Source organism: Oreochromis aureus, linkage group 15 (assembly GCF_013358895.1).
Source record: "Oreochromis aureus strain Israel breed Guangdong linkage group 15, ZZ_aureus, whole genome shotgun sequence".
Classification (NCBI taxonomy): Eukaryota; Metazoa; Chordata; class Actinopteri; order Cichliformes; family Cichlidae; genus Oreochromis; species Oreochromis aureus.
In genome coordinates this window covers 11,009,262-11,025,886 of record NC_052956.1, presented here as the reverse complement: position 1 = coordinate 11,025,886, position 16,625 = coordinate 11,009,262, and the positions used below count along the sequence as shown (strand labels likewise).

The 16,625-nt window shown below is 39.2% G+C and overlaps 1 protein-coding gene across 3 annotated transcripts in view; it reads left to right on the top strand.

The window, feature by feature from the left end:
• wasf1 (WASP family member 1) overlaps positions 1 to 16,625 on the top strand; it is a 61,815-nt gene that overhangs the window by 22,436 nt on the left and 22,754 nt on the right. For 2 of the 3 annotated variants that reach the window (XM_031727521.2, XM_031727519.2), the window contains exons 2-3: positions 6,688 to 6,842; positions 8,455 to 8,589. In XM_031727521.2, coding sequence (XP_031583381.1) covers positions 6,710 to 6,842; positions 8,455 to 8,589 — 268 coding nt within the window. In that variant the 5' untranslated portion in view covers positions 6,688 to 6,709. Of the gene's footprint in view, positions 1 to 6,687; positions 6,843 to 8,454; positions 8,590 to 16,625 lie in introns of those variants that run through there. The other variant, XM_039598748.1, reaches the window with a different exon arrangement.

Genomic DNA, 16,625 nt, shown 5'->3' with positions numbered 1-16,625 from the left:
TCTGAAAACCCTCCACATAAAAGGTCCTTGACTAGCTGCACATTGAGGGGTCGGGAGCTATATTGTGTTGCAGTGTGAGTGAGTAAATACTCCATTAGGATTCATTAGAGCCTTTAGTTGGACGCATTGTTCGGGTGCAACGAGCTGAACCAGAGGAGGCCCCTCGCTCTTTCCGGCATGTGCCGTCCCTCACCCCGCTTTGTGCCTGTACACAATGGATGAGCAATCCCTGATCTCCGGCTTGTTCTCCCACTCATATTGCATTTATTCATCAAGTGCTATCGTTGTTGCGAAGTGTCACTGTGATCTTGACCCATTCACTTCCGCTTCCCTTTTCCTGCCCCCCGTCTAACGTGAGATATTATAAAGTGACCGATGACATCCCACTGCAGCTGTTGCTATGGTGATAGGTGACAGCGGGACGCACCCCCCGCGCCCTCCCATCAAGATGAATGAGCCATAAAAGTAGTAGCAGAGTGGCAAAGTGTGTGCTGACAGGAAATGACTAGTCCGTAGATGGGATGGGGGAAAAAGTAAAATCACAGGAATGTTAATTTGTTGTGTGCGTATATGTGTAGTAACCATCCCTGATCATTTCATACTTGAGTAGACAACAGGGATGGGCTTCCACTGTTTTACAGTTAGTAAAGCTGAAAGATAAGCAGACAATAGAGAAAAAGTATAGAGAGACCGTGGCACTCTCTCAAACACCTATCCAGTGTTTTCCTGATTGAATCAAGATAAAAGAGAAAATGGAGCAGTGTAGTATTTCCTTAATATTAGCTGTCAGTTTTGTCATCTACATACTTTTCTTTCATTGAACAGCTATTGTGCAGCATTGTCAAAAATCTAAGAATACTCACTCAAGATCCTTTAATTGCCTTGTGTGAAAACTATTTCGATACTTTGATACTTAGCCGTAAAAGGGAATCAATCAAAATCTAAGATAATTACAATATTTTAGATTTTGCAACTCATTGTGCTTATGCCACAAAGACCAAATCTGAGACAGAAAAATGGATACACAATAATGTTTCTGTCATGTGAACTGTACTTTCTCATTAGAAATGATCTCTTCTGCTGAACCTACAATTTTGCCTTTCAGTTTTAGGACAATCATCTCCTCAGGGCTTGAATGACAGCAAAATATATCCGTATGCTTATAGCAATATTTTATCCCACAAAATGCACACAGTTGACTGTCGGATTTGAAAATGCTTCAATTATTTTCATAAGATTAACCATTCAAGATGAGCATTCTTTATTTAACAGGGTGTTGAGCACTTTTTTGCTTTGTTTTGGTTTTGTTTTTTTGTTTTTTTTGTTTCAATAAATCTCCCGTTTGGTGGTTTGTCATTAACACAGGAGTTTTTATGGGTTCTGCTTGGGCCTGTGTGACGTAAATTTGGTCAGTCAGTGCAAGTCTCTGAGCAAACATCCAGGTTGATTCATATGCTGAGATTTTACATTACATTACACTAACTATGCATGCACCCTACAGGCAAACTTTAGTCCGACTTTGAAGAACTATAACAAGAATGATTTTCTGTCCAAGGTGTCTCCATACTCCAGAGTATAATCGCCTTTAAAGATGTTTGAGTTCTTGATTTAATCTGAATGTTAGTTTTGTGGCACACTTGGAAAAACTGCTTGGAGGCCACAGCATGACCATAATTACTGTGACAGTCTGTAATGAAATTGTGATCTCATTGCTTTTAAAACTGGGTACCAGGTCTGCGATCACTTGCAAGACTTTAAAGTGAGTTTGGTGAATCAAGACTGTAATGAACCCGCAATAGTACGAAGTCAGTCTGCTATCAGTTTGTGATTGAATGAGGTCAAGTTGGCAATTACATGCAGCCTGTTTGTGATAATCTTGCGATTAAGTGTAATTAAATAGTCCATCAACATTCACAGAAATGGACATTAACTACTTATATTCAGTGTCTATCTACAACCTCATAGCTCTGAAACAGAAATTTAGATATTACCCTGCAAATAGTAATGCAGTTACTACAGCGCTTTGCTTTTCTGTAGGAATTGAACCAACAGGAAACCATTTGAGTCAAGTTTCCTATTGAAAACAGATGAGTGGCGCTCATCAGTATAGACTGACTCAGTCATATAAAAATTATTATGCATTTATTTCCAAATCTTCACCAATCTGATTGAAAATGATTGCTTGGACGCAGTTTGCCTCCAACCCAGACGAGCTGTACAGCTGTCTTGCAACCAAAAGTCCCTGGGTGACCAGCTAGTCGCCACAACTACTTTCAGTCCAGAAATTTCAATGCAATGTCAAAGCAACCACCAACTTTTCCTAGTTACAAGGAGGATGCCATCTAATTTTTACTCTAGCGTGACCAAAACATTATCTCATTCAGGACAATATTTATAGTTCTGTTAGTTTTCTAAATGTGAATAAGTTTGATCTTAGTGCCCTGCAGTTTGTCCCGTCAGCCCTTCTTTGTTTTTCTTCTCTTATATTTTCCCAATTTATCTCTTGATCACAACCAAGATTGCATATGACTGAAGAAATTCTAACAGGAGCAATGCTGTCATATACTTAAATCATCATGCCACCATATGATACAGAAACGTAAGTGTAAAAACGCAGAATGAAAGTGTGTGTTTGCAGTTTGTGAGTAATCATGTGTGGGTAGAGAATATCTTCCTCCATCATGGACGGCAGTCCTAAATTATTTCATATCCTGTCGGCAGGCAGTATGTACTGTATGCTGCAGTCATTCATCACAATCCAAGCTCATGCAGTGCGGCAAGACACTGACTGAAAAGCAAGGCAATGTGAAGTTAACTGTGTTTACTTACTAATGATGTGCCAACTTATATTAAGTTAATGCAGTAACCTTGCCTGCCTGTACTAGATCAACACTCCTTCTGTCTGTGTTTATTGGAAAACAAGATTAACACTAGATAAGAGATGTGAATCTCTTCATTGACTTTGATTTTTATTTGTGACTTTGAAACACTGAAATTCGTAACTGCTTCAGTTTGACCAAATCTTTGAGCAGAGTATTTTTCAATCATTCATAAATCTGTTTTTGAGACCAAAGAAAACTGTTAGTGTCTACTATTTGAAATGCCCACACCAAGAAGGATCAGTATTATCACTTACAATCTATTTTTTGTGCTTTTCTTGTGTGGTTTTATCTAATGCTGCTTTGTTTTGGATACAATCAAAATCAAATCTGTCATCCTTGCCGTACGTGTTTAAAAAGGCAGATGAAAATAAAAGTACTAATATTGAGATTGTGCACACCTCTCACCTCTGCCTAAAATGGTTTGTTTCTTCTGTTTCTCATCTTTATTTCGCTGCTGTCTGGAAACTTAATATTCTGTCACTGTTTGCTTTTAATTGCCCCTTTAAACAAACCCATTCTCTGTCAGCTTAAAAAACAACTCTTATGATTGGCTAGAAGGAAGGTTGTTAAAAGGACAACACATTCACTGTTTAAAAAAAAAAAATCATATAGGCACTTGGCCCTTTCTGATTTATTTAATGTAAATTAACAGTTGTTGTAGTTTTGAGCAGACCCTCATTTGTTCTTTATTTTTTTTAGTGCCAGGAAAATTACTACAAGGGAATAAAATATATAAGAGAAAAACAGAATTTGTACTATTCTAGCAAGCTTGAAAGTCAATATTTGATATGACCACCTCTGTTCTTCAGCTTCTTCAGCCTGAACTCTCTTAGGCAAGTTTTCTTGTCATTTCTTTCAAGACGTCTTCAGGAATAGTTCTCCAGGCTTCTTGAAAGACATTCAAATCTCGTCTTTAAATGTTGGCTGTTTAAGAAGATCCGACACATTAGTAATGTTGAGTTTTGGGCTCTGGGAATGTCAGTCAAAGACTGTTGGTGTCCTGTTGCTTTTTTGTTTTTTTGTTTTTTTTATCCAGGTATGTATGTATCTTAAATTCATTGAATTTGTTTTGTTTTTTTTGTTTTTTTTCCCCAGATTCATTTAACTTAACTCAGTGAATTTTATGAATTCACAGGTCATTGTAAACCATTATCTTTCTAAAACTTTTTCAAATAAACCCACATGTTACAAAGTGTGTGCGTGTGTGTCTGCCCGTTTTCTCACTGAACCTCTCTGATATGCTAAGTATACAAAATCTAAAGTGACTTACTTTGCACATAAACTAATTAAAGATAGATGGATAAATGTCTTATTGATTTCTTATATGAAAACAACATAAGAGATATAGTTTTTTTTTTTTAAGGAGCACAACACTCAAGACTAAATTAAAATGATAAATATTACTGTTTTGGACATTAAATGAAGGGTTTCACATTTTGAAAATTTGACTCATAGTCTTTACAAAGCTGCCAGCAGCAGCTGGTCAGCTTTACATAACACAGAGACCAGAAGCCGGGAGAAAGGCATGATCTTCCTAGCCCTATCAACACTTCTGAGCCTCTTAGCAATTAATTAATTCATTAATATTTTATGGCTCATTTGTTTAATTTTTACATAGTAAAAAGCCTCAGAGCTATTTTGCCTGAGACTAGGTGCTGAATTACTTGGGTTAGGTTTGAGCCAGTTGTCTGACAACCAGTAGAAACTAAACAGAGTTGAATGTACATTCAAAATGTTCAAGTGCCAAATATTTTTCATATGAGAATATAGTTTATGGCATGTGTTTCCCTTCGAAATGCGTCTTTCAAGATGATCTTCCTACATGCTACTTTATGTAGTAGTGCTGGGCCAGGTCAACATGGTAACAGCTGGCAGGTAGTTTTGATATTCTGAAGACATCTGGATTCTGAAAAGTGTCCATTGTGTCAAGAGTTGTTCCCAGTGAGGAGAGGATGGTGAGTGTGTGTACACTCAAAGGATCTCTGAAGTGGAGAGGACCTCTTGTTATTTTAGTGCTGGGCAGAGATTGGCACCATGTTTGGGTTTGTGTCATTTTAACATCACTTCCACTCTTCTTTCAAACCATTTCAGCAACAGATAAAAGAGGCACATGTTGTCATTTTTTCCTTTTATGGACACTGATGCTCCCATTTAAGATGCTTCCTAGATGACTCACCTCAGCACAGTCTTTTGTGGACCTTCTTGCTCTCTTCTTACCATCCTTAGCCAGGATACATTCTGGTCTTACATTTCTATGGTTACGGTCAAGAGTTGTGATTATTCCTCAGTGATGGAAGCATTTCTAATAATATATTGGGGCACTGGAAACATCACATGTCAATTACTCTCCATACCTGTCAGTTGGTCCGCTGGTTCATCTGAGTACTTGATCTTTAAGAAATTGCACATATTGGTCACTAAGCGAGACATGCGTCTAGCCCTCTTCACTTGCTGTTGCTGGTTCTTATTTCCTCCTTATTTTCATAACTCCTATATATGACAATTTGTGTCATGCTAGTCAATGGCTATGTTTAGCTACTGGTCTTGCATTTATTACATGGAACACGATCAGTCATTGATTGGCTTCTCCAAAACCTGAACCTTAGCATTACTTAACCAGTGTGGGATCATCTTGAAAGAGAACAAAACAAAGAGCAGCCAAAAATCCAAAGAAGGGCTTTGAATGTCCTTCAAGAAACCTGGAGAGCTATTCCTGAAAATGACTTAAAGAAATGACAACAAAGCTTGCCTAAGAGAGTTCAGGCTGTGCTGATGACTAAAGGCGGTCATAAAAAAATATTTGCTTTCATTCTTTTTAGAATTCTTCAAAGTCTGTTTTTTGCCTCATGTAGTGTATTTCCCAGTGTTTTTGAGAAAATCGTTGCACCAAATTTTTCTAATTTTCCTAGCAAAATATAAAGAAACGTAGGGTGTATCAAGACTTTTACACAGCAGTGTTTATATTAAATATAAAGAATAACAAACAAAATCAAACACCTAATTGAAGTGTCTGTGTTTGTAAAGATATAAACTTCTGTGAATGAATGCACTCATGCACTTTAATAGTGAATGTATTAATAGGGAAATGAAATGAGTTGTTTGGGTGCAGCAGGAGGGGAGGGGTCGTTTGTGGAAGAAAACCTGTTCACCGGCAGGTTATGAGTCAAAGACAAACCAAGATAAATGGAGTGAACTTTAAGCATACTCCACGTGTTACACTTTAGACCTTTGTACTGCTTAACACCTCTCGTGTAGTTTTGGGGGTGAAAGGGTGTTTTAGGTGACACAACAGTGAGTAGTCGTGGGTGTGTATCATCGCTGTCTTCTGTGGTTTTACCCAGCTGTCCCTCTTTTTTGTGTTAGTTTGACAGGAGGAGATGTGAGCCTTAGCAGCTCTCAGTGCAGCCTTAATGCCATTAGCATGGCTGAGTGGGCAGACAAAGTGCTGAGGTGTGTTATGCAGGCTATGCATGATGAAAAGAACAAGACAGCGGGACGTCAGTGAAACAGATGAGGCAACATGGCTATTGGGAATGTCAAAACATTACTTGTGTCCTATTTTTCTGCATTTTCTATTACTTGAGACCCTTTTCCACATTTATTTCCATTTCTATACGTGTCCTTTTTCATATTCACCCTACAGCCCATCTCTCTCGTTCTCTCAGTCGGGGTGTGAGCGAAGCGTGTGTTTTCTGTACCTCTTTTATTTGAAGGTGTAATAAATAGCAAAAGTAGATTTATGACAAGAATTGATTCACTGAAGTTTTGTCTTCTTTTTTTTTTCTGCCCCCTCTTCCTCTATCAGGTAGCGGTTTCTCAGCAGAAGGATGCCGCTGGTGAAGCGCACCATCGAGCCCAGGCACCTGTGCCACACGGTGCTGCCAAGAAACATCAAGAACGAGCTGGAGTGTGTGACTAACATCTCCTTGGCCAACGTCATCCGCCAGCTCAGCAGCCTCAGTCAGTAACCTGAGGACACTCGTGTACAGACACACACGTGTTCTTTCATAATTTAAACAGACACGGCACACTATACATACACAGACTTGCTTCCTTTAAGTATAATAACTTTGATGAAATTTGTTTATATTGGCAGTGAGGTTGTTTTATACTTTAAGACTATACACAATTCTAGTTTAAATACTATGTGCAGTTTTTGATTCTTGACTCTTTAGAAAGCTCTAAAAATCTACGAACATGCCTGAGTGTAAATCATCTCATTCGCAGTATATTTTGGTCGCCGTAGTTTGTAATGAATTCATTCGTGCTGGGAAGTTTGAGAAAACATTTGGCATATTGCAGCATATGTTTATGACTCATAGGCCATGGCATGAATCCACTTCATTTTATAGAAGCTAAAAAATTAATTCAGTGCATGAAATAAATGGTGGGTGATAATGTAAAATCACTGCCTACATTTAGCAGGGCAGAAACTGGGATGTACACTGATGTATGAGTGAACCTGGCTGAAATGTATTATCATAAAGAAAATGTTGGCAGAAAGTAATAGTTTTATCATTCAGGCTTAATCTACACCATTTTTTCTTTTTCTTTTTTTTTTTAAATTAAATTTTGGTATCACACATCAGTGCTTACGTCTCTTTCAAAGCAGTCAGGCAGCACCTTTATGTCCTCAATGGCTTTCCACCTCACCAGTGAGCCAGTGTTTCCCCTACTATCATTAACTGCACAGCTCAGGCAAGGGAAAGACGTCTGTCTGTCTGTCGCAAAAACTATGCAAAAACTATGGTGCCAAATTCCATGAAAACTGGTAAAGCAGTTGAACAAAGACAAAGAGGGAATCCACTGAATTTTGCAGGAGATTTGCATATCTTTCTTTAAAATTCCAAAACAAGCCATTGCCTTCAGTGGAAAATAGAGAATGGGTAAGAAAGATGATTTAAGCGAAAGGTGGTGGTGTTTTTGGTGCCAGATGGGCTGGTGTGAGCATTTCAGAAACTGCTGATCTACTGCAATTTTCCCACACAGCCATCTCTAGGGTTTACGGAGAATGGTCCAAAAAAGAGAAATTAGCCAGTGAGCGGCAGTTATCTGGCTGTCAGAGGACAGTGACTGTTTTAAGCCAAAGGGAAAGCAACAGTACCTCAAATACACACTCATTATAACCATGGTATGCAGAAGACACACTCCAGGAAACTGACATTTAAACACCACAGCCTACCTGAGTATTGTTGCTGATCTTCTAATGGTTGTTTTCAGCAGCCATGTCACAAAGTTTAAATCATCTCATCTGGTTTCTTAAGTGTAACAGGAAGTTCGCTTTACATAAAAATTACCTCCACAGCCACCAGTTGAATACCTTTTGGGATGTGATGGAATGGGAGGTTTGCATCATGGATGTATAGCTGACAAATTGGCTGCAACTATATGATGCTGACAAGATGGAGAGGCTGCTTTCAAGAATTTAGCAGACATTATATATTTATTACAGTTAGAAATGTTTCTAATTATTGCTGCAGCTCTTAATATCTTTAAAATAAATATATTTAATCAAGCTACTCAGTCCATTTCAATACTTATTGAAGTGTTTTTCAATTCTTTGTGTGCCTAGGTAAATATGCAGAGGACCTGTTTGGAGAGCTCTTCAATGAAGCACACTCCTTTTCTTTCCGGGTCAACTCCCTGCAGGAGCGCGTGGACCGCCTCTCCATCAGTGTCACACAGCTGGACCCCAAAGAGGAGGAACGTGAGTGTTGTACCCACACAAGCTGTTTCACACACCACGTCCCATTGTTTTGGAATTTCTAATTTTGTCTCTCTTACTTTGATTCGTGTGTCTGTAAGACAGCTCTGTGTATGTGTAAATGTGCCTGTTGGATGATGAAACTGAATCTCCTCCACTAATATTAAACGCAAATTTTCCAACCCCCCGTGGTGAAAACCCAGGCCTGTAATAAAAACAGTGCACCAGGGGTTCACATTGGCTGCATGTTTCTTTACCCAATAAAGTTTTTATGTGAGGAGAAATTCAGTGGTTAGACTGTAGCTTCTGTTAGCAGTAACAGAAATGGAATGTGATCATCTGTGGGACTGTCAGGTAATCTAGGTTATCCTGAGAAAGGGTAGGCAGGATGACACAATAGAGTATCTATTGGGGAATGCATTGCAAAGTAAAAGGGGAGAGAATCATAGCAGTATAATACCACGCTCCAAGGCGCCATATCGATTTCCCGTGGGCCAGCGGTGTGTTTACGGCTTTGCACAATGCTACTCTAACTGCTTCCTTGTCACTGACAGAGACGGTAAAATGCTCACTCAGTTGTACTCTCTCCTTATAACTTTTCTGTAAATGCAAGCAGAGACTTTTTTTTTTTTTTTTGTTAAACAAGGCAATGAATTGTTTCGTTTTTTTGTGCAGAATTATAGGTTTTTTATTTTAAACACAGATAGACGGTAGACTGCACATTCCAATCTTCCCTTTGGTCTCTTTCTTTTCCCACTCGTGCAATGATGCCTTGACATTAACCGAATCACTTTATATCCACAGCATTTCCACCTTTTACCTTCATCATCTCCTCACAGCCAGTTCCCCATCCTGTCTGCACCCTTTATCCTCAGCATGTCCGCATATAGTATCTGTTCTGATTGGATAATTGCAAGTGATCTAATTGTAGAAGCCTGTTGTGCAGGTCTTTGCTGGGAAGTGAGACCATGTTTGTGTGCAGCGGTTGGAGGGCAAACACGTGTGTGTTAACACGCACTCCTCAGAAGGTTCACTGGCTTAGCCTGCAGAGAATGAACTATAGATATTTATTATTTTAGATACACATCTATGGATTTACTTTGTTTTTTCTTGGGTATTTCCCAAAGTCAATCTTTGTATCATTTAAGTAAAAGATTACTAGCTCCTATTCATGTGATGTTACTGTGATTGAATAGATGAATATGTGATTATGATTTTGTCTTTATTCACTGTCTGCATGTGTGCATGTGGTCCATGGTGTTATCTCCCCTCATATACAAGCCTGACTTATCCCCTTTTAGCTCAAAGTATTGGCTTGAGAGACGATGGATAAGAATCAGCTCAGTTGCAGTTTAAGTGTGTGGTGGTGGGAGAGAGCTGGAGGGGTGGAGAGTAAGAAAGATGGAAGGATAGAGGGATGGGTGCATAATACAGGACACTGCAGCAAAAACCAGTGGTGTGTAAAAGGACTGTACCGCAGAATTTTCTGGGCCAGGTTGAAATGGCCTCCTCTGCAGATTACAGAGATTTCCCACTCAGTTCAGCTCCTCAGTATTCATTTTTTACCAAAAGAAAGTTGTATTTGAATGAAAAAGCCCACACTTACTGTTTTCACCTAATATGTTAATAACTGATTAGTGAAATCAAGTCATAAAACGGCAAGCTAAGCTAGTATGCTATGACTGCACAGGAGACGAACAGAAAGATGGTCAGTTGTGCGAAGGTTTTAGGTTTTTTGTAAACACAACCCTGCATTTACCACCTCCCTTTCCTCTTTCTTTACCCATTCATGGTCAAACACACACCGCAGTTCAAGTGTATGCTTTTAGAGTAAGCATATAGCTTGCTTTGTAATATGGTGAGTGTGTGTGTGTCCGCCTTGTGGTTGCCATGAGGAGGAGGTGTGAAGGAGAGGAGAATGAGTGCACAAAGGGATGGGACCATAAATCAGGACAGTGAAGGTATAAAGATAGGGTGGAGGATGGGGCACAAGCAAGGCAGAGGAGCGAGGAGTGCACTTATATTTTACAGATGCTGTCCACAAAACCACAACAAGTTTCTGTGAGACAATTTAAAACCTGTGATGAGCTGTTAGCAATTGGTGCTACTGAACTTAGTGCACGCATACTGTAGTTTGTGATTAAGTTATGGTCATGTTCAGTGCTGATACTTTTAATCAATGTTGCAGTAATTATTACAGGATTTGTTTTTATATAAATGTAAAATATTGAGTTGTTCATATTAAAGTTTTCAGATCTTGAATTGTTTGTGAGGATTCTCAGGCACCCGGGTCAGGATAGTCTAAATAATGAACCATTGAAAAGTTCAAGTTCTTAGACTCTTGATTTGAGTTTTAAACAATAAAAAAAGTGTATGTTTAAAAAGTGTAAATCTCCCATTAGCTTTACCAGAGGGTGTCAGGGTTGGTGATAATGCAGGGAAACACTCCATGAATGTGTACTATGGTAGGCATAACATCATAATAAGCACCTCTGCCACTTCTGCCAATATACATAATTTGCACCTGATAGAAAGAGAATGGCCGCTTTAATAAAAAAGTGCCTGTATGCAGGCCATTTATTCTATAATTAAAGGTTTGGTTCCATTTCTGTTACCTTAATGGTGTTATAGCTGTACTTAAAATAAGATGAGATATTTGAGTATTGTTAGATTAGCACCTTTCACTGAACATAATTGGTATTTTTACACCCAAGGGCTAAATTTAAACCTTTTGCGCACAGAGGATGGCAAGTGTTAGTTTATTAATACTTGTGAAGAGCAGACACATCCCAGTGTTTCTGTGTATATGTACATAAGGAGCTTGTAGGGGTCTAAATGAGCTTTGCCGCTTAAAGACATGCAGTATAAATCGTAAGGAAAGGGGTGAAGGAAAGTAGGTGACTTGAAAGAAGTTCAGCTGAAGGTCGCAGAGAAATGTGGGATGAAGGAATGGCCATAGTGATGTATGCAGTGCCAATGCTGGTGCAGTGGTTAAGGTCAAAAGAGTTTTATATCACATGAATTTATATACACTATATTAAGTCTCATACACACACACACACACACCCATAGCTTGCCCACATCCTGCAGGCTTTTCAAAGGGTACTCTGCCCTTTAGACCTCAGTTGCCACTCCCCTTTTCGTCTCTGTCTGCATTGCCCCCTGCACCCCTCTGTCTTTGTTGTCCTCCTCACTCTCATGTCTCTGATTGATCTCTGCTCTTCCTCCATCTTGCATGGATGCTATTTGTGTGCTGTCAGGCTCTCTTCCCCCTATCACTGTAGCCAGCCAAACTAATGGCCTGTATCCCCTATTTAATGGCCCCGTTATATCATTGCACTGGCTGCGGGCCATTATGGAAGGCCACAAAGCCACCCCAAGTCCCTGTGCACTTTTCTTTATGTGCCGTCTTATTCCATTTCTCGCTTCCCCTATTAGTACTTCTCATCTGTTTACTTGTGTACCTATTTTATACATGGTTTATATTTCCTCTATCACCAGTTTTCTTTTCTAACATGATTTTTTTGATCGTTTTGTATTTGCTTTTCTCTCTTTTACTTCAGTTTTTTTTTTTTCCAGTTGCTTGTTAACCTTCCCTGACTCCTCTCTCTCTGTTACATCACTTTTTTTGTTCTCGCCTTTGATCTTTACTCATATTTTTATCGTCTTATCTTTTACAAAGCACTACATGTGTACAGAGTATATAAAGGTAGAGCATAACGTTACAAAAAGGATTTTTTTTTTAAAAAGACTAAATTGTTTTCTCCGAAGCTCCCATTTGCTGTTGTTTTTTTTGTTTTTTTGTTTTTTTCGTCTCCATTTCCCATTGTGACTAGAAAGACCGACATAGTAAGAGGAAGCATCTGTTTAAATTTGTTTAGTGTATCAAATGGTCAGATCTATAGTATCCGAGTACCTGAGAGTATGAGAGTACCTGAGAATCGCAGGGGAAATAATGTTCAGATTGAATTTTTTATTTTTTAATTTATGTCCTCTTCTTTTGTTATGTATACATATATTTATGTATCCCCCATGGTGGCACTTCTTGGCTCACAACAAGAAGGTCCTGGGGTCTAATCCACCCTGGCTGGGACCTTTCGGTGTGGAGTTTGCATGTTGTCTTGGTGCTTATGTGGTGCTCTCTGTCTACTCTAGGTTCCTCCCACAGTTGAAAGATGTGCTTGCTAGGTGAATTGGTGAACCTAAATGTGAACGTGCTGTTGTTTGTCTCTCTGTGTTAACCCCGCGACAGGGTGTATCCCGCCTCTCAGCCACGACAGTTAAGATGGTCTCATTGTGACCCTGAATTGGATAAGCGGATTGATGGATGGTTCTGTGAAGGGATGGATGATTTGAATAAAAGCCCTGGTAAAGGCTTACAGGGAAGCAAAAGTGCAGCCCTCAGCAGCTGAAAAGTGAGGGCTGATACACTGGGGAAAAAAACAAAACAGAAAATAAGTAATAATCCAATGAAAGTGGACATAATTACAATGTATAATTTAATTAATTTTAATTTAACATTATAGTAATTTTTCTATAATTTTGTCTGTGTTTATGTTTTGTGTTGTTCCTTTTAGAAAGTACTGTATTATAAAATATTTTTATTTGCCAGGCATTCAATTTCTTGCACTAGATGGTTTTTCTGGTCTGCCTCACCATTTATGTAGAAACCAGTGGGACATGGTCATGTGACAAAGTTTTTCTTCAGGCAGACTCAGACGATTATGCAGATGCTGAAAGAGCATTTGCACACCCAAAAGCATTATGAGTGATGACTAGCAAGCAGCTGTGATGAAAGCCTACTGAAGTCAACCCCAAACTGATAAGGTGACTCCAACAGTTTATACTTTCTTCTTAGTACACACTAGTTGACAGTGCAGTTGTGGAATACTAACACGATGTCCCAGTACGAATTTCAGATGGTTGGCATGCACTTCGTGTGTCTTTTATTTGTTTTTCCTTGTTCTTCTTCTGCAACAGTCTGTGTCACTGCAGTACAAGACTCACTCTGTTTACTCTAAAACTGTGCATAACACTTGTCATTTATGAGGGTTTTCTATGCACGTGGAAGAACTTCTAGATAAATTTGAGTAGAGGACAAAATGAAAGACAGAGGACAAACGATAAACAAGCTTATGGGGAGAGACGGAGCAAAAACCGAATCAGGGAAAGGAAAGAGTGTGAAGAACTGCGCAGAAGGGGAAATATAGGGCAACATTTGCATTGAAGTACAACAGCGGAGGGAGACGTGCCTGCATACTAAAAGACAGCTTGGCCTGTGACTTTTCTTATCTAGTATTGCTGCGCGTAGGACTGCATCTCTATGAGATAGGGGGATGAAATGAAGAAAGAGGGAAAAGATAATTTTCATCAAACTAGGAGGGGAGCTGAAGGGAGGGGTGTGTGAGCGACAAGAACTTCCTCACCTCTCTTTAGTTGAAGTGTTTTAGACAGATGCTATCTGTTTAAGAGACAGATATGAGGGATGGAGATAAACTCTCCAGCACTGGCTTGCTGATAAGAAGCTTCACATCCTGAGATCAGAGTCTGCTGCACCTGGTGTTACTTGACCTCGCACACGCATACACGCACACACACATACTCTACTTATGCCTCTGCAAGGACCCCATATCCCAATTCCTACACAGACCCTAAAACCAAATCTTAACCCTCAAACAGTTCTTTCAAGGTTTGAGAGCATTTTGGCCACTCATCAATTTATATACACACACACACACACACACACACACACACACACACACACACACACACACACACACACACTCTCTCTTTACTTTCATTCACCTATACATGCACTCACATTTTTCTCATTAGCTAAATGTCTTTGTTAAATGGATCTAATTGGTAGTTCAGCTGAATAAATGACATTTTGTAATTAGGATGTAAAGGCTAATGTTAAGAGATCCATCTGAGCACGCGTGTTTGTGTGCCTTGTGCTTCTCTGCCCGCATTGATTAGTGTAGTAATCTGCACTGAAGCTCTAGTATTGCTTTGTGGAGGTTTATAGCACCTCACGCTGCATCAAATGAGTCCTGGCACAGACCTGTGCGCTGCCTCTCACTTATTTGTCGCTTTTGCACCTACTTGTCACACCATCTGACAGCCTCATGCACTTCCCTTAATTCACAGGGGCAGCAGGGCACAGTGCTCTTGCTCAACATACAACAATGCCAAATTGGCACTCACCTTTTGACCACTGCTTGTACCTGGCCCTCACAGGCTGTTATGTGGCTATAAGAGTATTTTCTGTGGGTCTTTTCTGTACATTTACAAGCAGTGAGTGGGAGTGGGAGTACTGGCATCAGTTCATGGTGCACTTTCCTGACTTTCAGCCTAACCTTCCTGTGGAACAGGGGTAGTACAAAAAATGAAATGCCCTACAGGGATCGCTAAAGTATAAAAGAATAAAATATCACTTTAATGTTCATAACCCTTCCCACGTCTGTATCCCTTACCTTCTCTCTTTTCAACTAGAGAAAAATGCACTTTAATTTCTTAGATCTCAACATTACTCCTACAATTATCCCTGGCATTTCTCTTCTCTGATCACTGTGGGCAGTCAAATTGTCATGCCACTGTAGCTCTGACTTTGATTTTTTTTTGCCCTTATCATCCCTGGTGTGTCTGATCTTGGAGCGACTGAAGTATATTATTACACCCCCGGCACAAGCGCAAGTTAAAATCTTAAAGGATTAATCTCTCTTTCAGCATGGGTTCTTATTTTTCTAGCTCTGGAGATATGCGGAGGCTGATGACTGCAGCATCGCTACAAACAAGTTAATACTAGCAGGCAGGCAACAATATTATATACACAAAAAACCCCCCACAAGTTAGACATACTCATTTTTTTTTTCATTTTTTTTTTTTTTTAAAGTTAACCGTTACGTCTGTAAATCATAAACATCCATTACATACTGACTTCCTGCTCTGACTCATTCTACTGCAGTTGTGTTCAGTGTTGTGTTCATTAAATTGCTTTTTTCAGCTGATCATCAAGTCTAACGTTGCTACATTGTTCCTAGATTTCAGTAGCAAGTACATGCCCATGTTTGGTCTGTGATTTTTAGTCTGTTCTTAGGTGGTTGCTAGGCAACTTGATGGCGTCATGCTATACCATGCATAATTCAAGTTTTATGGATAGAAATGCGATGTTATTGTTGTGAAACTGAAATGATGCAATGTTTTTTTCTAAGGTGTTATAGGCGCATAAACTCTATAAATGGGCCATTTGAGCCTTTGGTAGGTGGTTGCTAGGGAACATGATGATATCATAATGTATCGTTCAAATTTTGTGGTTATAAATAAGGTGCTATTGTCTTAAAATTAAAATGATGTGATGCTCTTATAAGTTGTTATAGATTAGGAATTGCCAAAAATGGGTCATTTTAGCCCATTGTTAGGTAGTTGGTAGGCAACATGATGACATCATATGTCTGATATAGATGAGTATCTTCAGGGGCACAAGGTGTACTTGTTTCCCAAGTTTGGATGCTCAACTCCTCATTGTGTGGGAGGAGTTCACAGATAAATGAACAAAGAGTTTGTGTATCATTGTAAGATTTCAGTAGCATAGGGATCTGAACTTCTGGCCTGATTTGACTGCTGACAATAAAAATATTTCGGAGTTTTTCATTAGTATTGTCATTTATTCCCACTTTCATGCCAGGAAAAATGAGGAAAGATGTTAATTTTTAAATACGACCTCAGCTCCTCATCGTCACCACAAAAGTGATGTAAGAACACCCAAATTTTGAATTCAGAGACTCATCTCATCAGCCAATGCCTGGCTAACGTGATGTTCAACTGATACATAGGTATTTAAATCAGCTGAATCATCATATTTGGTGTAGTACTTTATCATAAAGATGAGAAACTATTGTCAAAACTATGAACAAGGTTGTAATAAACCAAAATCATTATTTAAATGTTTAATCAGGTTGCATCTTTTTAAATGCAAGCCACCAGGTCAGTGGGAATGTGTAAGGTACATGAGATAAGGTTCATTTATTTGGATAAAC